Source organism: Panthera tigris, chromosome D1, assembly GCF_018350195.1.
Source record: "Panthera tigris isolate Pti1 chromosome D1, P.tigris_Pti1_mat1.1, whole genome shotgun sequence".
In the NCBI taxonomy this organism is placed as follows: domain Eukaryota; kingdom Metazoa; phylum Chordata; class Mammalia; order Carnivora; family Felidae; genus Panthera; species Panthera tigris.
This window is the reverse complement of record NC_056669.1, coordinates 108,876,656-108,902,510: the sequence shown is the minus strand read 5'-3', so window position 1 is coordinate 108,902,510 and position 25,855 is coordinate 108,876,656. Positions and strand designations below refer to the sequence as shown.

Genomic DNA, 25,855 nt, shown 5'->3' with positions numbered 1-25,855 from the left:
TGACTGGAGCTGCAACTTTGTAAAGCTGAGCAGCTCAAGCAGTCTTCTGGGGAGGCGAGGGGGGGTGGTTCATCAGATAATAAATGCCTAGATTTTAAGGCTTCTATTGCAGTGGAGAAAGCATAGGCTGAAATTCAGATTATTTTCCTGGAGAGCACTCTACCCAGCCTGAGTCTGGGTTGTCTCTTGTGAAAGGGGACTACTGCTGCCCATACCAAAGGGTCACTGTCAGAGGGGTCACTGGAAAAGCCTAGCATCCCCCTGGGTCCACAGAAGGTGCTGGATAGAACGTTAATTTCTCCCTTCTAAGGGAAGTACTTATTCTTTTACTCTTCACTACATAAATACTGACTTGAATGTGGTATACTTTCATTCTTTTAAATCTCCAAATCTTAATGTATAAAAATAGATTCTTTGCTTTATTATGACAGCCTTCACTGCAGGGTTCTTTCAGTAGCCAACAGCCCCCACAACATTTGAAACATGGTTCAACAGACAGAATGATTCAGGAATACCTCTCAGGCCTAAGTTTGGACATCATGCAGTATGTTGTAGTTGTGACCCTGGAAAGAGGAATTTTACCAACAAAGTATAGGTGCTGAAGTCAGTCCCCAAATTCCCACAAGCCCAGGCTCTGTTTTGTTTGATGGTGCATCCCTGCTAGTCTTGGCTCTGGAGCCAGACTGCCTGGGTTTGAATTCTGGTTCTGCCATTTACTAGCTGTGTGACCTTGGGTGAGTCTACTGACATCTCTGTAAATGTCTCAGTTTACCTGTAAAATGAGAATAGTAACACTACATCATAAGATTGTTTTCAGAATTAAGAGCAGGTGCCTGGCACCTGCACTATCAGTTTCAGGCACCTGTGGCTAAGTTATTTCCGGCCATACACACATCTCTCTGCCACTGCTGGCTCTGAAGGCTGTGTAAGTGTTGGAGGGAGAGGGGGAAAAGACCAGTACAATCACCACCATATCACACACAATGACAACTCCCTATAACATACATCAAGATTGAGATGGTATTCTGTACCCAGGAGTAGCTTCCAGAGCCCCAGAGTAGTAACCAAAACCAGGGAGCACAGCAGTAATGAGAAAAGATGTGAAGGAACCAACTAGATTCAGGGCCCTGCCCCTTCATGTGCAGCTATCTTTAACTGTACAACGTTACTAGGAATTTCTAGTTCTATCATACCAACTTTGGGGAGGGAATGCCCCCCTGCTGCTCCAGAACACCCATAGTGGTGGTAGAAGCCGGCCAAATCCCATGATTTTGCTATGGTGTGGAAGGTGTAGTTTGAAAGCTTGAAGCCAATGTACCTTACTTCTGAGCTTTGCTCCTAGGCTCACCTGAGAAGCTGATCCCTTACCTGTAAGGAGTTCTGGACTGCTGTTCTCATGTGCATCTTCTGTGCTCTGCTCTGCATTTTTCTCTGGGAGCAGCTGCTTTAAAAATTAGAAGTCCTAAGTGAGTTTTGCAGGAACATGAACAAGCTCCAGTGAGACAAGTGTGCCTGGTGGCTTTGTTGGTCTCACAGGGCTACCCTCTCTTACCTGGAATTCCCTCTTCCTCCTTGCTCATGCGAGTCTCCCCTACCCAACCCCAATCATCAGGGCTTCCTTGTGTTAGAGCCTTTGCAGCTCATTCCAGGTACTCCAGGCATTTCCCACCTCTACCCATTTCTACCTGACCTCTGGGTACCCATTACCCACCTTTTCCCATTTCTACCTGACCTCTGGTAACTTGCTTACCATCTGCCCCACTCCTTGGGCTCTGAAGATGCACTGCCTGCCCTTATTTAACATTTTTATGTGTGTCCCATTTTCCACATTTTAAATTCCTTGAAAGGTAAGGTTCGCTGTGACTGCATCATTTTATAGCTAGCACAGTGTCTTGCATAGAGGTAAGTGATCTACATATAACTGACTGAAGTCAAACCTGGGAAGCCTGGCACATTTCGTCGTCCTCTGTAGCCTTTCAAAGTCCTGCCACACTTGGTTCAATTTGGATAGAGAAACAAAAGTTTCTCTAAGCTTACTAAGATCAGAACCCAATCCTAGCTTCTTGTTTTTCAAAAATACAAGTATTTAAAAACAGACACAGTCTTCATCAAAATTAAAAACTTTTGTGCTTCAAAGAACACAATAAGTGAAAAATCAACCCACAAGAATGGGAGAAAATATTTGCAAATCATATCTGGTAAGGGAGTTGTATCCAGAATAAAGAACTCTTGTAATTCAATAACAAACAACCTAATTAAAAGTGGGTTTGATAGAGTTGGAGACCTTTCTCCAAAGAAGAGATACAAATGGCCAATAAACCAATGAAAAGATGCTCAACATCATTATTCATTAGGGAAATGCAAATCAAAGCCACTATGAGATACTACTTTATACCCACTAGGATGGTAGTAGTAATAGTAATAAAATAACAACAATAATAATAGACAATATCAATAGTTGGTGACAATGTAGAAAATTGGAACCACTACACATTACTGTTGGGTAAGTAAAATGGCCAGTTTGGAAAATAGTTTGAAAGTTACTAAAAATGTTAAACATAGAGTTACCATATGACCCAGCAATTCTACTACTAGATATATAACCAAGAGATTTACAAACATGTCCATCCAAAAATGTTCACAGCATTATTTATAATCGCCCAAAAGTGCAAATAACATAAAGGTTCATCAACTGATGAATGGGTAGAAGAAATATGGCACATCCATACAAAAGGATATTTACTCAACCATAAAAAGGAATGAAGTACCATCACATGTTACAACATGAATCTTGAAAATATTATGCTTAGTGGAAGAAGCCAGACTACCTATTTTGGTTCCATTTACGTGAACCAGTATAGGAAAATCCATGGAGACAAAGTAGACTGGTGGTTGCCAGGAGATGGAAGGTGGGGGAATTGGGACTGACTACAAATAGGTACAGGGTTTTTTTCTGGCATGATGGAAATATTGTGGAATTTAGTGGTAATTGTTGCACAGCACAGTGATTATATTTAAAGCCACTAAATTGTACAACTTAAAATGGTAAATTTTATGGTGAGTTATAACTCAATAAAAAATACTGTCATGTATTGTTCATTAAATAAAACTTCAACTTCTAAGTACATTCCAAGGAACACAGAATGGTAAAGATGGCCCTAACGGTGTGAAAAAAGAAACCGTACGAAGAAAATTTCCATTTTTTTCTTCGAGAGAAAGCTTTTTTTTTTTTTTTAATTTTTTTATTCAACGTTTTTTATTTATTTTTGGGACAGAGAGAGACAGAGCATGAACGGGGGAGGGGCAGAGAGAGAGGGAGACACAGAATCGGAAACAGGCTCCAGGTTCCGAGCCATCAGCCCAGAGCCTGACGCGGGGCTCAAACTCACGGACCGCGAGATCGTGACCTGGCTGAAGTCGGATGCTTAACCGACTGCGCCACCCAGGCGCCCCAGCTTTTTTCTTTTTTTTTTAATGTGTGTGTGTGTGTGTGTGTGTGTGTGTGAGAGAGAGAGAGACAGACAGACAGACAGAGAGACAGACAGCACTACTGGGGAAGGGGCAGAGAGAGAGGGAGATACAGAATCTGAAGCAGGCTCCAGGCTCTGAACTGTCAGCACAGAGCCCGATGCTGGGCTCAAACCCACAAACCATGAGATCATGACCTGAGCCAAAGTTGGATGCTTAACCAACTGACCCACCCACATGCCCCAAGAGAAATCTTATTTTCTTACTTCATTCTTCCCTGAAAAATCTCATGTAATAGGCAAAACTTTCTCTTATTCTGAAACTAATATCACCAAGGAAATTCACATTCAGATATAAAGCTCTCAGACCTAGGGGAATCTTGTATACCCTTCATTCATCATCAGATTCCCCCAAATGAGACAGCTCTATCTTCAGGATACACCTCCCTGGATTTAACACTGTGAGACATTTAATTCCCCTCCCTGCCTCGGGAAACAGTACCTTTCCTGAGAAAATTACCTCCTTGTCACTGCTCTTATTATGGGTTTATGTTTTCAGTCACTACAGACATCTGTGACACTAGCCCTGGAGAACTACCTTGTCTATCCTTTATGGCCCACTGTCCTATGTTCCAACACCCAAGCTATAAATCTCCACTCCTGGCATGGCCTTTTCTTAAATATTTTCTATAAAACTCTAAATACATATTCTCTCATTTCTTCTACTTCTCCATAAACTATATAACAGCCATAGATGGTTTTATTCTATATTATTCAAGAGGTCAGCTATTCTACTTTATCAGTTTAAAAATGGAAACTGGGGAGGTGCCTGGGTGGCTCAGTCAGTTGAACAACTGACTCTTGGTTTCAGCTCAAGTCATGATCTCATGGTTCATGGATTTGAGCCTCACGTCAGGCTCTGAGCTGACAGCACGGAGCCTGCTTGGGATTCTCTATCTCTTCCCCAACCACCCCCCCCCCCTTCAAATATAAATAAATAAACATTTAAAGAAATAAAAATAGAAACTGAGGGACTGGTCCAGAGGTAAAAGAATTTGACCCTTGTAATTTTTAGCTGAAGCCACTGGGTGCCACTCTTGTGCCACTATCAAGTTATTTATCACCAAGGGGATGTTATAAGAAGGAAACAGTAATGGTCTTAAGTGCAGAAGCACAAGTTTTATTCATGAGTGCCTCTGATCACTCATCTTCCCTGGGTTATATGGTATGGAACATTCCTATACCAGTCCTATATGGTAACAATGTTACTAGGCTTTGGAACCAGGAGACCTCAGTACAAAGCCTAGCCTTGCCACTTTTAACTATGTGATTCTGGGCAAATAAGGAAAGTTCTCTAACTAGTTTCTTCATTTATAAAATGGGAAAACTACAACATATTTTGTAGGATCTTTGTGGTATTAAAGTGGAAGTCTTGGCACAGATTAAGGATCCAATAAATGTTCCTTTCTTCTAAGACCTAGGACTACTAAGACCTTGAGTTCACTAGCCATCTGCCAAATTAATTGGACTATGAATGGCCCAGAGGCTATAAGCCATCACTATAACAACAGAAGGGGGCAAAAGAGGTCAGATCATTTCCTTTTGAGAGATCACTGGGATATCAGAGAGGCCCAAGCAAAATGTCTTCACAGGCTGAAACACTTCTAGATCCTATCCATACATTCTAAGTCCTATGATAATGATGTATGCCTTACCCTGAAATCTAGGGTAAATTTCCTTATCCCTGGAAATCTGAAGATGTGGATGGCTGTAATGAGCGGAACAATGGCTCCCAAAAAAGTATGTCCAAGTCTTGAGCCCCAGAATGTGACCTTATTTGGGAAAAAAGTCTTTTCAAATGTAATTAAGGATTTCAAGATAAGATCATCATGGATTTAAAGTGGGCCCTAATTCTTTTTTTTTTTATGTTTATTTATTTTTGAGACAGAGAGAGACAGAGCATGAACAGGGGAGGGTCAGAGAGAGGGAGACACAGAATCCGAAACCGGCTCCAGGCTCTGAGCTGTCAGCACAGAGCCCGACGCGGGGCTCGAACTCACGGACCGCGAGATCATGACCTGAGCCGAAGTCGGCCGCTTAACCGACTGAGCCACCCAGGCGCCCCAAGTGGGCCCTAATTCTAATGACAGGTGTCCTTATCAGAGAGACAGGGAAATTTGAGAGACATAACAGAAAGGCCATGTGAAGATGGAGGCTGAGACTGGAGTAATGTGTCTATAAACCAACGAACATCTGGAGCCACCAGAAACTGGAAGGGGAAAGGAAGGAATCTTTCTTAAAGCCTTTGGAGGGAGCACAGCACTGCTAAAATCTTGATTTCAGACTTCTGGACTCCAGAACCGTGATAATACAATTTCTGTTGTTTTTAAGTCATGAAGTTTGTGGAAATTTGTTTGCTCAAGTTGTGGGTAACAGCATTCCAAGTTGGAGGGACATCAGCAAGAGTATTTGCAGTGAACCAGCTGAAAGGAACAGCAAATGCATTCAAGGAATGAGCTTCCTAGAAGGTACATAAAGCAATGAAAAAAGATGTGATGAAGGGAGCATTTACAGGGACTTCACTCCCATCCTCTAGCCTTTCTCGCTACAAAGCAGAAGAGGATAAGCAAATCTATGAGATGCTGTGATCCTTGGGTGTCTGGGCACCTAAACTTCCCCATCCAATCAGGCAAACTAAAGTAGGAGAGGGAGAAAAGTAGTAGAAGTACAAAAGGATCTATTACTCTCTCAGAAATGTGTAATTTTTTTATAGCAACTGTATTGGAATATAACATTTACTTAAATAAGCTGCATATATATAATATGTACAATTAGATAAGTTTTGGCATATATATGTATTTGTGAAACCATCACCCCAATCAAGATAATGAACATATCCGTCCCCCTCAAAAGTTTCCTCTGAACTTCATAACCATTCCCTGAAACTCGTACATCTCCCATCTTCAAGCAATCATTGATCTGTAACTAAGGATTAGCTGGCATTTTGAAAAATTTCATGTAAGTGCAATCAAACAGTATGTACTCTTGTTTTTCAGGGCTTTTTCCCCCCTGGACACTACCACAACTGATCCAGTATTTTGAGGTTTCTCATTCAGCAGGGCTATTTAGAGATTCATCCACACTACTGTGTATTATCAACAGTTCATTCCTTTTATTGCCAAGTAGTATTCCATCGAATGGACACACCACAGTTTGTTTATCAATTTTCCTACTGACATTGGGTTGTTTCCAGTTTTGGGTTATTACAAATACGGCAGAAGTGCCATGAACATTAGTGTATAAATTTTTGTGTAGACATATGCTTTCATTTCTCTTGGATAAATACTTAGGAGTAGAATGGTTGGATCATATGATGTACATATTTAACCTTTTAAGCACTGCCAAACTATTCTCCAGAGTGGATGTACCACTTTAAAAAAATTTTTTTAACGTTTTTGTTATTGAGAGACAGAGACGGAGCGTGAGCAAGGGAGGGGCAGAGAGAGAGGGAGACACAGAATCCGAGGCAGGCTTCAGGCTCTGAGCTATTAGCACAGAGCCCAACGCGGGGCTCGAACTCACAAACCGTGAGATCATGACCTGAGCCGAAGTCGGTCGCTCAACCGACTGAGCCACTCAGGCGCCCCAGTACCACTTTTTATTCCTACAAATAGGGTGTAAGAGTTCCAGTTCTTCCACATCCTTGCCAATACCTGGTATGGTCAGTCTTTATTCCAAGCAGGTGTGAAATGGTGTCTCATTGTGGTTCTGACTTGCATTTCCCTAATGACCAATAATTTTAAGCATCTTTCTCAGGTGTTTATTTGCTGTTTGTGTATCTTCTTTTGTGAAATGTATGTTCACATATTGTGCCCATTTTAAAAACTGGGTTGTTTTCTTATTCTTGAGTTTTGACAGTTTTAAAATAGTCTCAATAGTCTCAAGGTTTTCAACTGAAAATTAAATCTCTTTAATAGAGAACTACCAGGTATATAGTGCTATTTCTTCTTGAGTGAACTTTGGTAATTTCTTTCAAGGAATTTGTCCATTTAATCTAAGTTGTCAAATTTATTGAAGTAAACTTTGTTCATAATAGTCCCTGATAATCCTTTTAATATCTGATGTTACCTCTCTAATTTCTGGTAGTAGAAATTTGTGTCTTCTCTCCTATATCTTGATTAGTCTGGCTAAATGTTTATCAATTTTATTAATCTTTTCAATGAACCACCTTTAAATATCATTGATTTTTGTTTTTTTTTTTCTATTATATACTGACTTCCACTTTGACTTTATTATCTAATTTCTTTTGTTTAATTTGCTCTTATTCTAGTCTAAGCTGAGATCATTGATTTAAGACTTTTTTCTTTTCTAACATAGGTATTTTTCCAAGCACTGCTTTAGTGATGTCTCAGGTTTGATAATTTGCATTTCCATTTAAGTTAAAATACTTTTCCAATTTCCCTTTTGATTTTGTGTTTGACCCATGGGTTATTTATATGTGATGTGTCATTTAATTTCCAAATCTTTGGAGTTTTCTAGATATCTTTTTTTTAAGGTTTATTTATTTCTGAGCAAGAGAGGGAGGGAGGAGGGGCAGAGAGAGAGAGAGAGAAAGAGAGAAAGAGAGAAAGAGAAAGAGAGAGAGAGAGAGAGAGAGAGAGAGAGAGAGAGAGAGAGAGAGAGAGAATCCTAAGCAGGCTCTGCTCAACATGGGGCTCAAACCCATGAACTGTAAGATCATGACCTGAGCCAACATCAAGAGTCGGATGCTTAACCGAGCCACCCAGGTGCCCCTCTAGATATCTGTCATTGATTTTACTTTAATCCTATTGTAATCAAAAGCATACTTTGTATAACTTGAATCCTCTAAGTTTATTGAGATGTATTTAATGGCTCAAAATATGGCCTATCTTGTTAAATGTCCCTTTTGCACTTGAAAAGAATATTCTGCTGTGGTTGGGCAAAGTGTTTTATAAATATCAAGTCAAGTTAATTCATAGTGTTATTTAAGACTTTCATAGACTTACTGATTTTTTGTCTACTTGTTCTATCAATTATTGAGAGAAGTATGTTGAAATATCCAAATAAAATTGTGGATTTGTCTATTTCACCTTACAGTTCTATCAGTTTTGCTTCATTTATTTTAAAGTTCTCTCAAGTTTATCAAGTTTCATGAATGTTTGGGGCTATTATCTTCATTATGTTGTACTCACTGTATTGTATTCATCATTATGAAATGACTCTCTTTATCCCTAGTAATGTTCTTTGCTCTGAAATCTACTTTATAGTCTCTCTTTTTTTTTCTTTTTGAGAGACAGAGACAGAGACCATGTACACGTGCAGGGAAAGGGCAGAGGGGGAGGGACAGAGAATTTTAAGCAGGCTCCATGCTAAGTGCAGAACCCAAAGCAGGGCTTGATCTCACAATGGTGAAATCATTACCTGAACTGAAATCAAGAGGTGGACACTTAACCAACTGAGCCACCCAGGCACCCGTTATAGCCTCTTCAGTGCTTTTTTATTTTTTTAAGATTTTATTTTCAAGTAATCTCTACACCCAACATGGGGCTCAAACTTACAACCCTGAGATCAAGAGTCATATGCTCTATCAACTGAGCTAGCCAGGTGCCCCTCTTCGGTGCTCTCACTAGTGTAAGCACAGTACATTTTTTCCCATACTTTTATACTTTTACTCTATTTCTGTCTTTATATTTAAAGTGGGATTCTTGTAGGCAGTATACAGTTGGCTCTTGCTTTATTAAATCTAACAATCTCTGCCTTTTAATGTAAATAGTTGTAAAGGCCACTTATATTTAATATAATTGATATGGCAGAGTTTAAATATATCATTTTGCTAATTGTTGTCTATTTGTCTCATCTGTACTTTGTTCTTTTTCCTTCTTTTTCTGCCCTCTTTTAGATTAAACATTTTTAAAAATATTAGAGAAGTTTTAAGTTCATAGCAAAACTGGGCAAAAGGTACATAGATTTCTCATATGCCCTCTGCCCCTACATATGTATAGCCTCTCCCATTATCAACATCCCCCATCAGAGCTGTACATTTGTTACAAGTGTTAAACCTACACTGACACATTGTTATCATCAAAGTCCATAGTTTACACTAGGGTTTACTCTTAGTGTTGTACATTCTATGGTTTTGGACAGATGTAAAATGACATGTATCCACCATTACAGAAACATACAGAACAGTTTCCCTGCCCTAAAAATCCTCTGTGCTTTGCATATTAATTCCTCCCTTTTCATCTAACCTCTGGAAACCACTGATCTTTTTACTGTCTCCATAGTTTTGCCTTTTCAAGAACGTCATATACTTGGAATCATAGTTTGCAGCATTTTCATATTGACTTCTTTTATTTAAATATGTATTTAAGCTTCCTCCATGTGTTTTCATGGCTTGATAGCTCATTTTTTCTTAGTACAAAATAATATCCCATTGTCTGGATGTGCCACAATTTATTTATCCATTTACCTGCTTAAGAATATCTTGGTTGCTTCCAAGTTTTGGCAATTAAGACATCCTTGCCAGTATTTGGTGTTGTCAATGTTCTGGATTTTGGCCATTCTAATAGGTGTGTAGTAGTATCTCATTGTTTTAATTTGCATTTCCCTGATTATATATGATGTGGAGCATTTTTTCATATGCTTATTTGCCATCTTATGTATTCTTTGGTGAGGTGTCTGTTAAAGTCTTTGGCTGCTTTATTTTTATTGTTGAATTTCAAGAGTTCTTTGCATATTTTGGGGGTTCCTGGGTGGCTCAGTCGGTTAAGCGTCTGACTCTCGATTTCAGCTCAGGTCACGACCTCATGATTCACGAGATTGAGCCCTGCGTCAGTGCTGTCAGCATAGAGCTTGCTTGGGATTCTCTCTCTCCCTCTCTCTCTGCCCTTCCCCCATTTGTTCCCCCTCTCTCCCTCAAAATAAACTTTAAAAAAAATTCTTTGTATTTTTTGGGTAATAGTCCTTTAACTAGTGTGTCTTTTACAATTATTTTCTCCCAGTCTGTGGCCTGTCTTCTCATTCTCTTGAGGGTTGAATATTTTTTATGACTCCATTGTATCTCCTTTTTTGGATCAATAGCTGTAAATCCTTATATTATTTTGATGGCTCTTTTCATCTTCAACTTACCAGTCTACCTTCACGTAATATTATACTATTCCACATATAGTATAAGTCCTTAAAACAGTATATTTCCATCTCTCTCCTCCAGGTTTTTGTGCTGTTATTGTTATACGTTTTACTTCACCATAGGTTATAAACCTCACAACATATTATTGCTATTTTTGCTTTAAAAAGTTAATTATGTTTTAAAGAGATTTAAGTAATAAGAAAAAAAATTTTTTTATATTTATCCATGTAGTTGCCTAGATTCAGGTTTCCAGCTGGTTATCACTTTTTCTCTGCTTGAAGGATTTCTTTTACATTTCTCAACTGCTGATAATGAATTCTTTCAACTCTTGTATGTCAGAAAAAGTCCTTTTTCATCTTTTTTGAAAGATATTTTTGTTGGGAGTGCCTGGGTGGCTCAGTCAGTTAAGCGTCCAACTCTCAATTTCAGCTCAGGTCGTGATCTCACGGTCTGTGAGTTTGAGCCTGCTTAGGATTCTCTCTCTCCCTTTCTCTTTGCCCCTCCCTTGCTCATGTGTGCACGCACATGCTCTCTCTCACTCTCTCTCTCAAAAATAAATAAATACATTTGGAGAAAAAAAGTATCTTTGTTAGGTAAAGAATTCTAGGTTGAAGGTTTTTTCTTCAGTACTATCAATAAAGACATTGCTCCATTTTCTTCTATCTTATACTTTTTCTGATGAGAAATTTTCTGTAATCCTTATCTTTGTTTCCTTGTACATAAAGCTTTCCTCACCCTTGTTTGCTTTTAAGATTTTCTCTTTACCATTGGTTTTAACCAATTTAATTTTGATGTGTCTTGGTGTAGTTTTCTTTGTTTCATGGGCTTGGGGGTTCTTAAGATTCTTAGATCTGTTGGGTTTATAGAATCCATCAAATTTGGAAAATTTTCAGCCACTATTCCTTCAAATATATTTTCTGCCTGTTTCTTCTTCAGATTCCTCAATTACACACATAATAGGCTACCTGAAGTTGTCCCATAACTCACAGGTGCTCGATGCTCTATTACTATCATCATCATCATCATCATCAATATTATTTTACAACTGTGTTTCATTTCAGATAGTTTCTACTGCTATGTGTTTTTAAGTGTCAATGTTCCATTCATACTATTCAGTGTAATTTCCACCTCAGAGACATCATAGTTTTCATCTTTACAGTTCATTTGAGTCTTTTTTAATACCTTCCACATCTCTACTTAGTATGTTCAGTCTTTCCTCTAGCTTCCTGAACATACAGAATATAGTTATGATAATAACTCTTTTAATGTCTTTGTCTACTAATTTTATCCTCTGTGTCAGTTCTGGATCGGTTTTCATTAAATGATTGATCATTTGATGGAGTTTCCTCTTCATTGTGGGTTGTATATTCCTGCTTCTTAGCATGCCTGTTAATTCTGATTGGATGCAGGGCACTGTGAATATTACTTTGGTGGGTGCTGGATATTTTTAATACTCTTGTAAAAATTCTTGACCTTTGTTCTGTGATGCTATTGAATTACTTGAAAACAACTTGATCCCTTTAGATCTTGCTTCTGCTTTTAAGCTTTGTTAGGCAGGACCGGAGGAGAGTTTATTAAGCAGAGGTGTAATTTTTCTCCATTCCCAAGGCAAGACTCTTAGTATTCTACCTGATGCTCCATAAATTATAAAGCTTTCCTCTCTGGTTGATGGAAATATGCACTATCTCTAGCCCTGTGTAAGCTCTGCATATTGCCCCCTCTTATCCGTCTGGATGGTTCTTTACCTGCATAGTTTCTTCACAAGAATGAGCTGATTAGCACTATTCTGAATACTATTCTGAATACTGAATACTGCAGATTCCCAGAATTCTCTCTCTGTGCAACTCTCTCTTTTCTGGTACTCTGCCCTGAAAACTTTAGCTGTCTTGGCATCCCGGGACTCTCCACTTCATCTGTTCAACTTAGGGAGACTACTAGGCTTTGCCTGGATGTCTTCTCCCTGTTCAATGGCCTCTGTACTTTCTCTAGGCAGTATGCTAGGGTAATCATAGGGCTCACTTCATTTGTTTTCCATTTCTCAGGAATGATTATCCTATTCATTGATGCCCAGTGTCTTGAGAAACATTGTTATATATATCGTGTGTAGATTTTTGTTATTTCACACAGAAGAATAAATCTGGTTCCTATTACTCCATCTTGGCCAGAAGCCACTGTATAACATCACCCCTAATCTCCTTCATTTACTTATATTATACTTTAGCTCCAGAAAAGTCAATCCTACTGACTGGAGCCAAGAAGGCCAGAAAAGTGTGCTTTACTTGGAACACCACTAAAAATTACCTAGAATCTGGAGATATACAGAATTTCCTAAGTTTGATTTCTTTTCACTCATTAGAGGAGTCTGTCACAAAACAAGATGAAGCCTTCTGATCTCGAGGGTGGAGACACTAACTAATGCAATTCTCTATCTCCAGCACCCAGAAAGGTGAATAGATAAAAGTATGGCTTTGATCACATCACCATTGTAAGAGTAAATATGTGCCAAGCACTTTATGTACATTATTTTATTCAAACCTCACAACAATAATTTTAGGTATGCGTCATTCCTGTTTTACTGATAAAACTAAGGCTTAGAAAGATTAAATAGCTTCCACAATATGACACAACTAGTTAGTGGCGGAAATAAAATCTGAGCAACATCTAACCATGCTCTTGACCTCTGTGTAATACTACGTTCTATTAAAGTTTTCCTAAACCACAGACTTCCTTGCTGAAAGGCCAACCTCAGAATATGCAATCTAAAGTACTTGTACCTGGGGCGCCTGGGTGGCTCAGTCAGTTAAGTGTCTGACTTCAGCTCAGGTCATGATCTCGTGGTTTGTGACTTTGAGCCCAGAATTGGGCTCTGTGCTGACAGCTCAGAGCCTGGACCCTGCTTCAGATTCTATGTCTCCCTCTCTCTGTCCCTCCCCTGCTTGTGCTCTTTCTCTCAAAAATAAATAGACATTAAAAAAAATAAAAAATTTAGGGGCACCTGGGTGGCTCAGTCGGTTAAGCATCTGACTTTGGCTCAGGTCATGGTCTCCCAGTTTGTGAGTTCAAGCCCCGTGTCGGGATCTGTGCTGACAGCTCCGAGCCTGGAGCCTGCTTTAGGTTCTGTGTCTGCCTCTCTCTCTCTCTGCTCCTCTCCTACTCATGTTCTGTCTCTCAAAAATAAATACATGTTAAAAAAATTTTTTTAATAAATAAAAAATTTAAAGTACTTGCACCTACCCACCCTGTATTAGGGTTCACATATATCAATATGGAAGATTTCCACTAAAGTACTGATTATTTATACTTACCTGCTTCACCTCACATGAGCAGTGGGGAAGAAATCGGTGCTGGGTGATCTCATGAAATGATTTATGCAGTTTAGTCCCAAACTCTTGAGTGTCAGCTGCCTAAAATGGGCCAGAGAGAGAATGTGCTGAATTCCAGTACTGGAAACCAAAAGGAAGGTACCTACAGGATATAGGAAGAGGAGGAGACAAATTGGAAGGCAAACCATGTTTGTGTTAAGAGTTTCCTTAATTCCAATGAACACAGAAGTAGAGAGAAGGCCTGTGAAACTGGCATGAGACAAGTAGCTGTGGCTTCTGTGTCTTCCAATTTCTGTTACCTAAGCAAGATCTTTCAAACAAGGCCTTTGTTCTCTTATCTCTATAGGAGGTACACATCCCAGAGATCCATCTGTTCATAAAAGGATTATGTAAATTGCTTTCCTCCAGAACAAGTTCCAAGACAGCATAGGTTCCACTGTATTCAAATAAGGCTGAAATAAGAAACTTTCCTCGGGTAAGTCTTTTAGGGAAGAAAGGAACAAGATGATAGTTAGCATCCATAAGCAATGGGTAATAACCTCTACTTTTTAGTATAGAATTGTAGGATATTAGAGTTAAAGGGGACAAGAGCAACCACCTAACACAACACACTAATTTTATAGACAAGAATACTGAAATCTAAAAAGGAGAAGTGATCCACTGAAGATCTCACAGCTAGTCAGTACAAAAGTTAGGACTGACTTTAGAATTGCCAACATAGTGTTCTTTTCATTACCCTGTGCTATCCACATGACCCAGATAGTTGAAGCTGTAAGATGCACTAGATTATAAAGGTGTTATACTCTTAGACCTAGTAACTCCATGTATAGAAATTTATTCTAAGAAATAATTCAAAAGAAGCAAGATATCACATAGAGGTATTAACTGAAATACTATTTATATTAGCAAAAAGAATACAAGCAACCTAAATGTCTATCATTAGGGGAATGGTTTATTAAATCAGATTAAATCAATGTAGTAGAATTGGGTAACTGATACAAATTTTAAGACAGCTGAAATGAGGAAATGTCAAATTATATATGAATATAGAATATGTTGGTTACAACTATACAATATAGCTTATATGAGATAATATGCAAAAATTGTAATTACACTGATACATATTAGTTATTTTTTAATTTGAATACATTATTCTATTTTTTCAAGATAAAGTACAAAAAATAAAATAGACACAGAATGAATGTGTCACCCCACTGATAATACCAACTGGTCAGCACAGAATTCTAAAAGGAAGGAAACTAACATTTATCCAGAACCTACCATATCCTATATACTTAGCCCTTACGCTCATAACAACCCTGTGAGGTACTATTATTTTTTCCAATTTATAGATGAAGCTCAGAGGCCTGAGTCCACATAGCCAGTTCTGAATTGAACTCAGGCCTCTAATTTCAACTGTTACACTATTCCATACTGCCAAATAAGGCTACTCAGTTATTTCCAATGTTTTCTGTAACCACGAGGTAACAAACATTCTTCATTAAGGAACTTGGAATCACTGATCTAGTCTTAGCTCTAACTGTAGCTAGCTATGTGACCTAAAGGAAGTGGAAATTTTAAATAACTTATTTTCTCATTTATAAAATAGTACACTATCCATTCAACAAATGTTTTTTAAAACACCACAAGCCTGATACCATATAGGATCACAAGAGGCTAAAATGAAATGCTTCTAAAAGCTCTGTGCATATTACTAAGATAGGTGGTAGAATACTGTTAAAAACCTGGCACTTTTAAGTGGCTCCAGTCTACTAACTTGAAGGGCCTGGAAGCAGATCTTTCGGAAGCTACTGCTGGTGCTTCCAGTCACGATACTCATGATGGAATTCACAGCCACTGAGAGTGAGGCCTGCAATTTCTGATGATCCTAAGGAACATAACAAGTAAGGGGAGATGGCAGTTTAAAATAATCCCAAGCTGCTGGTTCAGAGAATCCCCAAGGAATCAAAGATTTCAGTAAGGGCAGGATTTCAACAATTCTTCCCCCCCCCCCCCATCAACAATACTTACTGAGATCATGTCATATAAAGGACACTGAGGTACTGAAACAATATACTCCCCTTTTACAGAGATGACTTACTGACACAGACACATTCAGAAAAGATAACCAACCCATAAGACACTAGGCAATAAAACAGATGCACATAGTATTTAAAAACAAAAAGCTTTAAACTTTGCTCTTAGTGTGGTTGGTTTTTTCCCCTGAGAAGGGGACCATATGAAGAAATATGTTACCACAAGTACACAGGATGGAGGAAATCAGAAAGTCAGATAAGAGAAAGTGATGTTATAAAGCATTGGGAAATGGGGGGAGAATATAAGATTTAGTGAAGCAATAGCTCCAGAAGTATGTGTGTGAAGGGAAGATAGTAAGGAACAGGTGCATTATCAGTCATTTTTCTCTATTATTTTGTCCCTATTTACTCAAATTCACCTACTAGTAGGTAGGACTAGTAGTAGAATTGTAGTATTATGGAAGTACTACTGCAAGATGGTTACAATGACATATCCTAAGTTAAAGCCTGAGTTCCTAGACTACAGGCAGTGTAAGGATCAGCCAAGGTGACAAAAGAGGAAGAGGGCATTAAGCGAGGAAGGCTCTCCAGGTCTGTCATATCCTCTAGTTTTTTTCTTTTTTTCTTTTTAAAGATTTCTTGGGGTGCCTGTGTGGCTCAGTTGGTTAAGTGTCCGACTTTGGCTCAGGTCATGATCTCACTGTTCGTGGCTTTGAGCCCACATTAGACTCTGAGCTGTCAGCACTGCTTCTGAGCTGGAGCCTGCTTCAGACACAAGCAGGGGAGGGGTAGAGAGACAGTGGGAGAGAGAGACAGAGAGGATCTGAAGAGGGCTCTGTGCTGACAGCATCAAGCCCGATGGGGCTGGAACTCATGAACTGCGAGATCATGACCCAAGCCAAAGTCGGACGCTCAACTGACTGAGCCACCCAGGTGCTCCTCTAGTTCTTTATCTTAGAGAAAGTAGGAGAAAAGGAGTTATGAATTTCTTATTACCTTGGCAGCCTGGTGATACTGTTCCAAGGCCTGGTCCACAGTCACCTGGATGGAATCTTGCACTACACTGTGGCTCTCCGTGAGGATGGCACTGAGATGAACGGTGAGCAAAGTATGGGCTCCTAAGGGGAGTGAGAATGGCTACTTTAAGACTGATGTTCATGTGCTGTGAGTCAGGGTGGGCATGAGAAAGAGGCTCTTAGAAGAAGAGGCCACTTCTGCCTATCTACAAATAATTACTTTTTTAGTCCCCCACTGCCCCCAAAAATCCCAGCAACTTACAAACCCACCCAGTTCCACTTACAAATGAAAGAAAGCTTCAAAAATTAATGCGAAGCTTGACATTATTTTTGAAGAAACAAGTGAGGGTTCCTATTTGATTAATATTAGAAACAGAAATATATACCACATCACTACAATGATACTTGTGACTCTGAAAGAACAGGAGAATGAGGAAGAGGAAAGCCTCCTGGAAAGCTGTATCTACCCTACTCATCTCCTGTTTGAGCATCACTGCCGTGGTGAGCCACTGCTACTGTCAGGGTCTTAATCCTCTCAGATATGCTGTGGTATAGAAAAAGTACTTTATTTCTGATAAAGTAACCACAGGCACCACTGCACAGCAGAATAGCTAACAGGTAAGAGTGACAGGCAAAATATGTCATCCAGCAGTAGGCTCGCATTGATGACTCAGAGGCAACAGACACAGGAAGACAAATTTACTTCACACCTGAGGAAACCTTTCCTTTTCAGTGTTTTTCTACTCTACCCTGAAAAGTCTGTTCAAAGGTACTATGGTGAAGCAGCCAACGGCTGGCTGGCTTTTCTCAGGGCTGCATTAAAAATGCAAACCAGAAAGTACATTTTCTACCACAAGGCACAAAGATGCCTTCCCAGAAAGGAATGTAATATGTGATCTGCTCAAAAAGGGTCCAAAATTGGAGTTAGGAGAACATAGATTCTAGAGTGAATTCTACCACTAACTAATGGTGACCAAGTCACTTGACTGTTCTCACTTCAAAACTAAAATTGGCTTTATAACACCCGCTCTCACAGGCATGTTGTGCAGATAAACTAGGATAATATATATGAAGTGTTCTAAAATGTACATTGCAATATTCAAAGGGAAAATATTGCTATTGCTATGATGATATCATATGGATTGTTTTCTATAGTTTGGTCCTAAGAATAGCCTCAAGAAATCAGTTAGACCCCTTTGAAAGCAGACATTTAATTAAAAAGCTACAAGTTTGTTCTCCTAAAACTGCTGATACCACCAGATGCCTTTAACGCTGTAGCAAAATAATGAGTTAATCATAGAAAAGTTACCATGACAAGGTGGGCAGGAGGCCAGTTAAGTGATTTTTTTTAAGACACATGGAAACAGACTGTAGTTCTGCACAATCTGTTTCCTAAAAGTAGCTCTACAGAAAGCTTTCAAGGATATGAAAAAGAATAAGGGAGAAAGAAGATAAAATTACTATATCTCTATCCATATATCTGTATCTACCTACCTTCACAGTACATCTTTTTTCAAAGGCTAGTCCTAAACCACCAGATATGTCAGGAAATTTAAAAAGATACTATGTTTACTAATGCAGTGATGAATTTCTATTTAATTCAGTATTGTCACTACCTGAGATGCTGCAGGCCTTCAGAGTCAAGATAAGCAGAGATGTATAAACTATCACAGTACTTACTACAAGAATGATAGAAAACACTGGTTTTAAGGAATCTGAGTTCTTCAGGTATGGGAGGATTCAGGAATAATAGGATTCAGAACATGGTATCACACTTTACATCATCCTAGGGAAGACTGAATGTGGTACTCCCTCTAGAAGACCTCAAAAAAATCAGGGGGGCACCTGGGTGGCTCAGTCAGTTGAGCGTCTGATTTCAGCTCAGGTCATGATCTCGTGGTTTGTGAGTTCAAGCCCCACATCAAACTCGCTGCTGTCAGCCCACCAGCACAGAGCCTGCTTCTGATCCTCTGTCCTCTTCTCTCTGCCCCTCCTCTGCTTGCACTCTCCCAAACACACACACACACACACACACACACACACACACACACACACACGGAAAAAAAACAACAACAAAACAACCTCACTAGAAGATAGTAGATCTTAAGTCTTCAGAGGGTCTTGAGACTTGAAAGGGCCTTTTAGCCCCTAGTCTACCAATCTCATGTTAAATATATGAAAAGAGAGGATCAGCTGATTTATGAGACTTGCTTCTGAAAAACCACTGAGGAATTTGGTTTGGCAGAAGTAAAGTTAGAACCAGCTCTCTAGGGGCGCCTGGGTGACTCAGTTGGTTAAAGCATCTGACTCTTGATTTTGGCTCAGGTCATGATCTCACAGTTTGTGAGTTTGAGCCCCACATCAGGCTCTGCGCTGACAGCATGGAGCCTGCTTGGGATTCTCTCTCTCCCTCTCTCTTTGCCCCTCCCCTGCTCACTCACTCTCTCAAAAACTAAATGAACAACAACAACAACAACAACAACAACACCAGCTCTCTTGATTCTACCTGAAGTCCTTTCCCCTATACTAAGCTCTTCTCTTATCAGCCTCTGTCCATATGAGTGTGAGCCAGGTAACAACCCTACGCAACCTCATTCTGTCTTCACTGCTGGAAGCCTCATTAGTTTGGGTCTCTTCTATGCTCCCATTCCAGGGCCTTAATGAACAGAACACCAGGGGCATCAGACAAAAACAGCTCCTCAAATAAAGAGTTGCAAGGCAGAGCCCAGGAAGATAGTGCTTCTCTCCTCAACAATATATAGATAGTGAAGAAAGCCAGGAGATGCATGGAGGGCAGGCAGCAGGAAGAATCCCACAACTGACAGTAGTTTGTTCAAAAAATAGTTGGCACCAATCAGCATGAGCTCTTCTGATCTGGGGATATAAGTTGTGTCATTTCTCTCATGACTCAGTGGGAGCAGGGCCACACCAAACAAGCACTGGAATGGCTCAGAGTAGAGTCCCAAGAAAAAACACTGGCTCACAGAGAAAGAATACAGAAACATACTGGGAGCATCAAAAGGGAGGCTTATGAGCCTTTCCCCACATATTTATAAGCTCCACTTCTTGCTACTTCCCTCAAAGTTTAGAAGGGCATTGAGAAACACGTAAATTTATCCCTCAGGGTTTATTGGATTAAAACACATAAGCTAACTCCTGCTCATATTCAGTGTTTTTCAAACTTTACTAAATTTAAAAGTTACCTGAGAATATTTTTAAGAATGCAGATTCTTGAGCCATTCCATATTTTTATATTATAACAAAACAATGAATTGATTCTTGGCTCAGGAAGAAACACATTTTCAAATACTCCAGGTGATTCTGATGCATGTTTCATGGACCACCAAACAGAAACTTTCTGATAACAGGTTATCATCAATTTGTTAGATACTAAAGGCTCCCCCTTGTATGCCTGAACGAGGACAATTTCTCCCTTCCCAGAGGTCTATGTGACAATGACATAAAGTTATTCATACCAATATGCTTCCCACACCTTATGTTGTAGTTGAGATACTGTGTCAAGGCCAAGCAAGGCCGGTAACATTTCTTGATTCCACCTGGAAAGGCAATAATGTGGTGGACAGTTCTCAGGCCTAAGCTTTAAAAACATACTGGTATCAGAGCACTGCCTCAGTCCAAGGAAATCATAATCCCTGGGGGTAAAGTTTGGGCATTTTTAGAAGCTCCCCAGGTAATATATCATGGAGCTAAGGTTGAGAACCACTCATCTAAGGTAATAGCCTCTTTTTTTTTTAATTTTTTTTTTTAATGTTTATTTATTTTGAGAGAGAGAGAGATAGAGCGCGAGCAGGGGAGGAGCAGAGAGAGAGGGAGACACAGAATCCGAAACAGGCTCCAGGCTCTGAGCTGTCAGCACAGAGCCCGATGCGGGGCTCGAACTCACGGACCGTGAGATCATGACCTGAGCTGAAGTCAGACACTTAACCGACCAAGCCACCCAGGCGCCCCAATAGCCTCTTTTTAAAGAGCATTATAGAAAGTATCTGCTGATTTCTGAACATTCTGGGAATGTCATCATTTAAGTGAGGTTTCATTTTAAGATACAGATCTTTTCTACACAGCATATAATCTGTTTAACCTATTTAAGATTTTTTATTAAAATTCATTATTCTACAGAAATATATGTAATTATATATGTAATTCAGATAAAGTCTCCCTTTCTTTACTCTCTTAACATTTAATCACACCCATACTGGCAGCCCCTATACCTACTCCAGAGTTCTGTTTGCTGGACTGGAAATCCGCTGTGGAAATCCACAAAGAGAAAAAGCAGCAGAGTCTGTCCCTGGGAGTCCATATTCTGAGATTGATCCCCCTCACTGGATTCCACCTGATAGCTCACATCTGGAAGCACCAAATCTAGAGGACAAGATATTATACAGTATTCTAAGATAAGTAAGGCCCTCAGAATGCTAAGTGAATAAAGAACCTATACCTCAAACAAAGAATGATCTAAGATCTAAAATCAAACACTCCCTTTTCCTCCTGAACCTGTTTCTCTATCCACATGATGGAAGCAAATATAGTGACTCATAGAAGGAACATCAAAGTAACAACTGAGTGTGCAAAATGTAAACCAAGCAGCATGCTGTAGAATTTATTGGGAAACACTAATACGATACATTTATTCATTCTTTATACAACTTTCTAAGGTAGGTATCACTAGTAAGAGGCAGACGTCAGAGTCAAACCCGAGTAATGATAACAATTAATTTGTATTAAGTGTTTACTACACGCTTTGTATTTTGTTAAATTCTTCACATGAACTATCTAAATATTTAGACTTCACAACAACACTAAGACATAGGACCTATTCTTACGCCATTTTACAGATAAGAAGTACAAATAGGTTAAATACATTGCCCACCATGAGACAGCAAGTGGTGGATCTGTTTTAGACTGACTCCAAAATCTGTGTTCTGAACCACATCACTATATTATATTTATACTCCCAAGTAATCTGATGCCCTACCGTCACTTTCTAGCACCTGGATCCTTTAAAACACAATCATGATAGTCCTAAATTCCATCCAGATCCATTCAGAGAAATACCTCCGTGTATTTCCACATCCTGGTTCTGTCCCTTAGAGTAATGATGGAGGAAGATGAGGAGATATTTTCTACATTATTCATCTCCAAAGTTAACTGAGCAAGTTCAGGCATCAAAAATCGGAAAAAAAAAAAAAAAAACTAACAAAGCATGAAAATAAAAATGAAAGACAAAAGGAGATATGGAGAGCCCGAGAGATTCAAAAATTGTAATGGCATGACATCCCCTAGTTAAGACCAAGCATTCTTTCTTCACAAAACCATTCATCTCCAGAGACCCCGTCCAAGGACAGGCTTCTTTCATCCCACCCTCTGGAATAACTACCTATTCAAGAAAAAAAACCCTTACTCTGAAGCTTACTTCCTAGAGAAGACTCTGTCATTCCCCTAGAAATACTCCGTTCCAGGAGGCTCCAGTCTCCTCATGCCATCACAGCTCTAGAATACCTATTCCCCACTGGCTACCTTCCTCAGGATCCAGGTGACCAGACTACCGTCTAAATTTCAAAGAATTCTAGCTAATAACAGTCAAGTTCAACATTGTAAAGCTCCTAGATATCACCTCATGTTTGCATATTCCTACTTCCCAGTTTTATTTTTTGATCCAGTTATTAGGTGTCCAACTCAGTGTAATTCATCCAAAGCTAATGTGGTCAGGCTCTGCATAAATCTTATAGCTAGTTTCTTATTTGATTACTATATAGTTTGTACTCCTGCCTTGCATTTATATGGTAATATTTTCTAAGTAATTTTATGTGCATTTTCTCATTTCATTAGGAAACATTTCTTTTCCACAATAGTTCAAAGATGTTATTAATCTTTTACTATCCTTTCTAAAACAGATTAAGGTATAAGAGAAACCCTCTGAACAAGTCCTTAGAAGATGAAGGCTCAATGACTACCTCAGAGGACCAGGAAGAGAGGAGCCAGTAGAGGAAGTGAGAGAAAAACCAGCATTAACATGTAATGCCAAAACAGGCTCTAATGGAGCTTTGCCTGTTGACCTGTTGTTTGCTGCACTTCACGTGGATTCTCAGCCAGACCCCTAACAGCACCACCCAACCTAAGCCATCAGATCACTGGGTCCTGTTTTTTATGTACACCTGCTATTTATATTTACTTGCATTTATATAATATTCTCCAGGTTTCTTTATCCCTGTGCAAAGAGAGGGAGATATACCTCTATCCAAACTGAGATCCAAATTGGGCACCAGACACAAGTGGTATTTCTTCCAGTCAATGAAGAAAGAGGTATCTTCGAAGACAGTAGTAGTTGGCTGCTTCTGACTTGGCAATATCAGAGGCAGGCCTGATGGTCCATATAGAAATATGTATAGTCGCTAAAGAAAACTGCCAAATTTTAGGGTTTTTTTTAAATGACAATATATTCATTTGCATAAAACAAACATAATACTGACCTGGTTCACACTCTCAGAAATAAACTATGGTGCTAGCTAATTATATATTAAGCCTTTTCACATTGAATACAGGTGTGAGGCACCACAGACAGATCCACTAGAATCCCTAGAAATTTATTCTGAGTTCAGTAAGTGTGTGCTACAGGTATAGTATTGGACAATTAGTTTATTTCTTCATCTTGCTCATTCCATCATACGTTTGAGTGGTACTACAGGCTAAACACTATAGTAAGTTCAGAGGACACAAAGATGAATATTTTTATTAAGATTTATTAATATTAATAATAAATAAAATTCATTAATATTTATTTATAATAAATAAAATTAATATTAGTTTATTAATATTTATTAAGATTTAATACCTACCTTCAAGTTATCATATTTATAGTACTGGAGACACACATAAAAAACAGTAAACTGTAATACAGTGTGATACATGCTACAAATATATACAAAGATATATCTTTCAGTAAGTACTTGAGTATATTCAGATTAAGAAGGAAACTCCTTACTTTCTCTAACCCTATTCTCTAACCAAGACAAAGGGGACAGGCCCCTGAAATGGTTTCCTTCTCTTTTTTTTTAATGTTTATTTATTTTTGAGACAGAGAGTGAGCAGGGGAGGAGCAGAGAGAGAGGGAGACACAGAATGAGAAGCAGGCTCCAGGCTCTGTGCTGTCAGCACAGAGCCCGGCGTGGGGCTCAAACTCACAGACTGTGAGATCATGACCTGAACCGAAGTTGGACGCCTAACCTACTGAGACACCCAGGTTCCCCGGTTTTCTTCTCTTGATTTTACTCCCACTCTCACTCTTTTAAACCCAAGGTTTCTCCACCTAAGCACTATTGGCACTTTGGGCCAGATAATTCTTTGTTGTAGGGGCTGTCCTGTGCACTGTAGGACGTTTAGCAGTATCCCTGGCCTCTACCCACTAGATGCCAGTGGCACCCTCCCCCTGAGTCATGACAGTCAAAAATGTCTCCAGACATTCCCAAATGTCCTCTGAGGGCAAAATTACCCAGTTAAGAACTAATACTTAACACTTTTTGTTCCCTGAACCAAGGCTGAAGAAACCAGGAATATATTTTCCTTAATCTTTTTTGTTTTCATCCTCTTGTGAAAAGGGTAAACATGAGGCATTAAGTATGAAGATTAAAATCCTCACCCAGTAGGCACTGGGGCATTATGAAAAGTCACAGCAGAACAAAGTGAGACAGTGCCCATAAATGAAGTCTCTATCCCAAATCCAAGAAGACATTAAAACGGGAGCTAAGGCCAACACATCCACTGTTCAGAGCCAGGCTAGCTTTGAGGTGCTACAAACTCAGTGAGTGGAGTGTCCGAAGAGTCAAAGTGTGTGACTTTTGATGGGCTGTTTAAACTATTTACATTTAATATACATACTGCTATGGTTGGGTTTTAAGTCTACAATCTTGTTATGTGTTTGGCATTTTCTCCTTACATTGTTTCCTTTTTTTTTTTTCTTTTTCCTCTTTTCTATTTTTGGATTCTACTTTGGACTGGTGTTTTTTATAATTCCATTTTATCACTTAAAAAAAAATTTTTAATGTTTATTTAATTTTGAAGAAGAGACAGAGTGTAATGGGGGAGAGGCAGACAGAGAGGGAGACACAGAATCTGAAGCAGGCTCCAGGCTCTGAGCAGTCAGCACAGAGCCTGACACAGGGCTTGAACCCAGGAGCCGTGAGACCATGACCTGAACCGAAGTCGGATGCTTAACTGAGCCACCCAGGCACCACCCACTTTTTTTGATTTATTAGTTATAATTCTTTGTTGAAGCAACTTAGGGATTGCTTTAGGCTTTATAGTATACAACTTTAATTTATTACGGTCTACCTTTTAAGTGATATTATAACAGTTGCACATACATATAGTATAAGAATCTGGGAATAATATACTTCCATTTCTCCTCTCTTGGCCTTTGTGCTATTCTCACACATTTTACTTCCACATATAATATACTCTGATGGCATTTTTTGCTTTCAAAAGTCAATTATCTTTTATTAAAAACTTTTTTTAATGTTTGTTTATTTTGAGAGAGAGTATGTGTGCATGCATGTGCAAACGGGGAAGGGGCAGAGAGAGGGAGAGAATCCCAAGTAGGCTCTGTGCTATCAGCGCAGACAGAGCCTGACGTGGGACTCCATGTCACAAATCATGAGATCGTGACCTGAGCCGATATCAAGAGTCAGATGTTTAACGGACCGGGCCACCCAGGCACCCCATAAAAAGTCAATTATCTTTTAAAGAGATTTTTTAAATGGGGAAAAAATCTTTTATATCTATCCAGATAGTTATGGTTTCCAGGGCTCTTCTTTATTTGTGTAGACCCAGAATTCCATCTGATAGCATT

The 25,855-nt window shown here is 39.2% G+C and overlaps 1 protein-coding gene across 5 annotated transcripts in view; it reads right to left on the bottom strand.

The window, feature by feature from the left end:
- Positions 1 to 25,855, bottom strand: part of CD1H11orf80 (chromosome D1 C11orf80 homolog) — a 96,172-nt gene that overhangs the window by 2,387 nt on the left and 67,930 nt on the right. For all 5 annotated transcript variants that reach the window (XM_042958714.1, XM_042958715.1, XM_042958716.1 and 2 more), the window contains 6 exons: positions 23,243 to 23,393; positions 21,226 to 21,372; positions 16,973 to 17,094; positions 15,718 to 15,828; positions 13,923 to 14,021; positions 1,369 to 1,444 (listed from right to left, as the gene is read on the bottom strand). In XM_042958714.1, the coding sequence (XP_042814648.1) occupies positions 1,369 to 1,444; positions 13,923 to 14,021; positions 15,718 to 15,828; positions 16,973 to 17,094; positions 21,226 to 21,372; positions 23,243 to 23,393 (706 nt within the window). The remainder of the gene's footprint in view (positions 1 to 1,368; positions 1,445 to 13,922; positions 14,022 to 15,717; positions 15,829 to 16,972; positions 17,095 to 21,225; positions 21,373 to 23,242; positions 23,394 to 25,855) is intronic.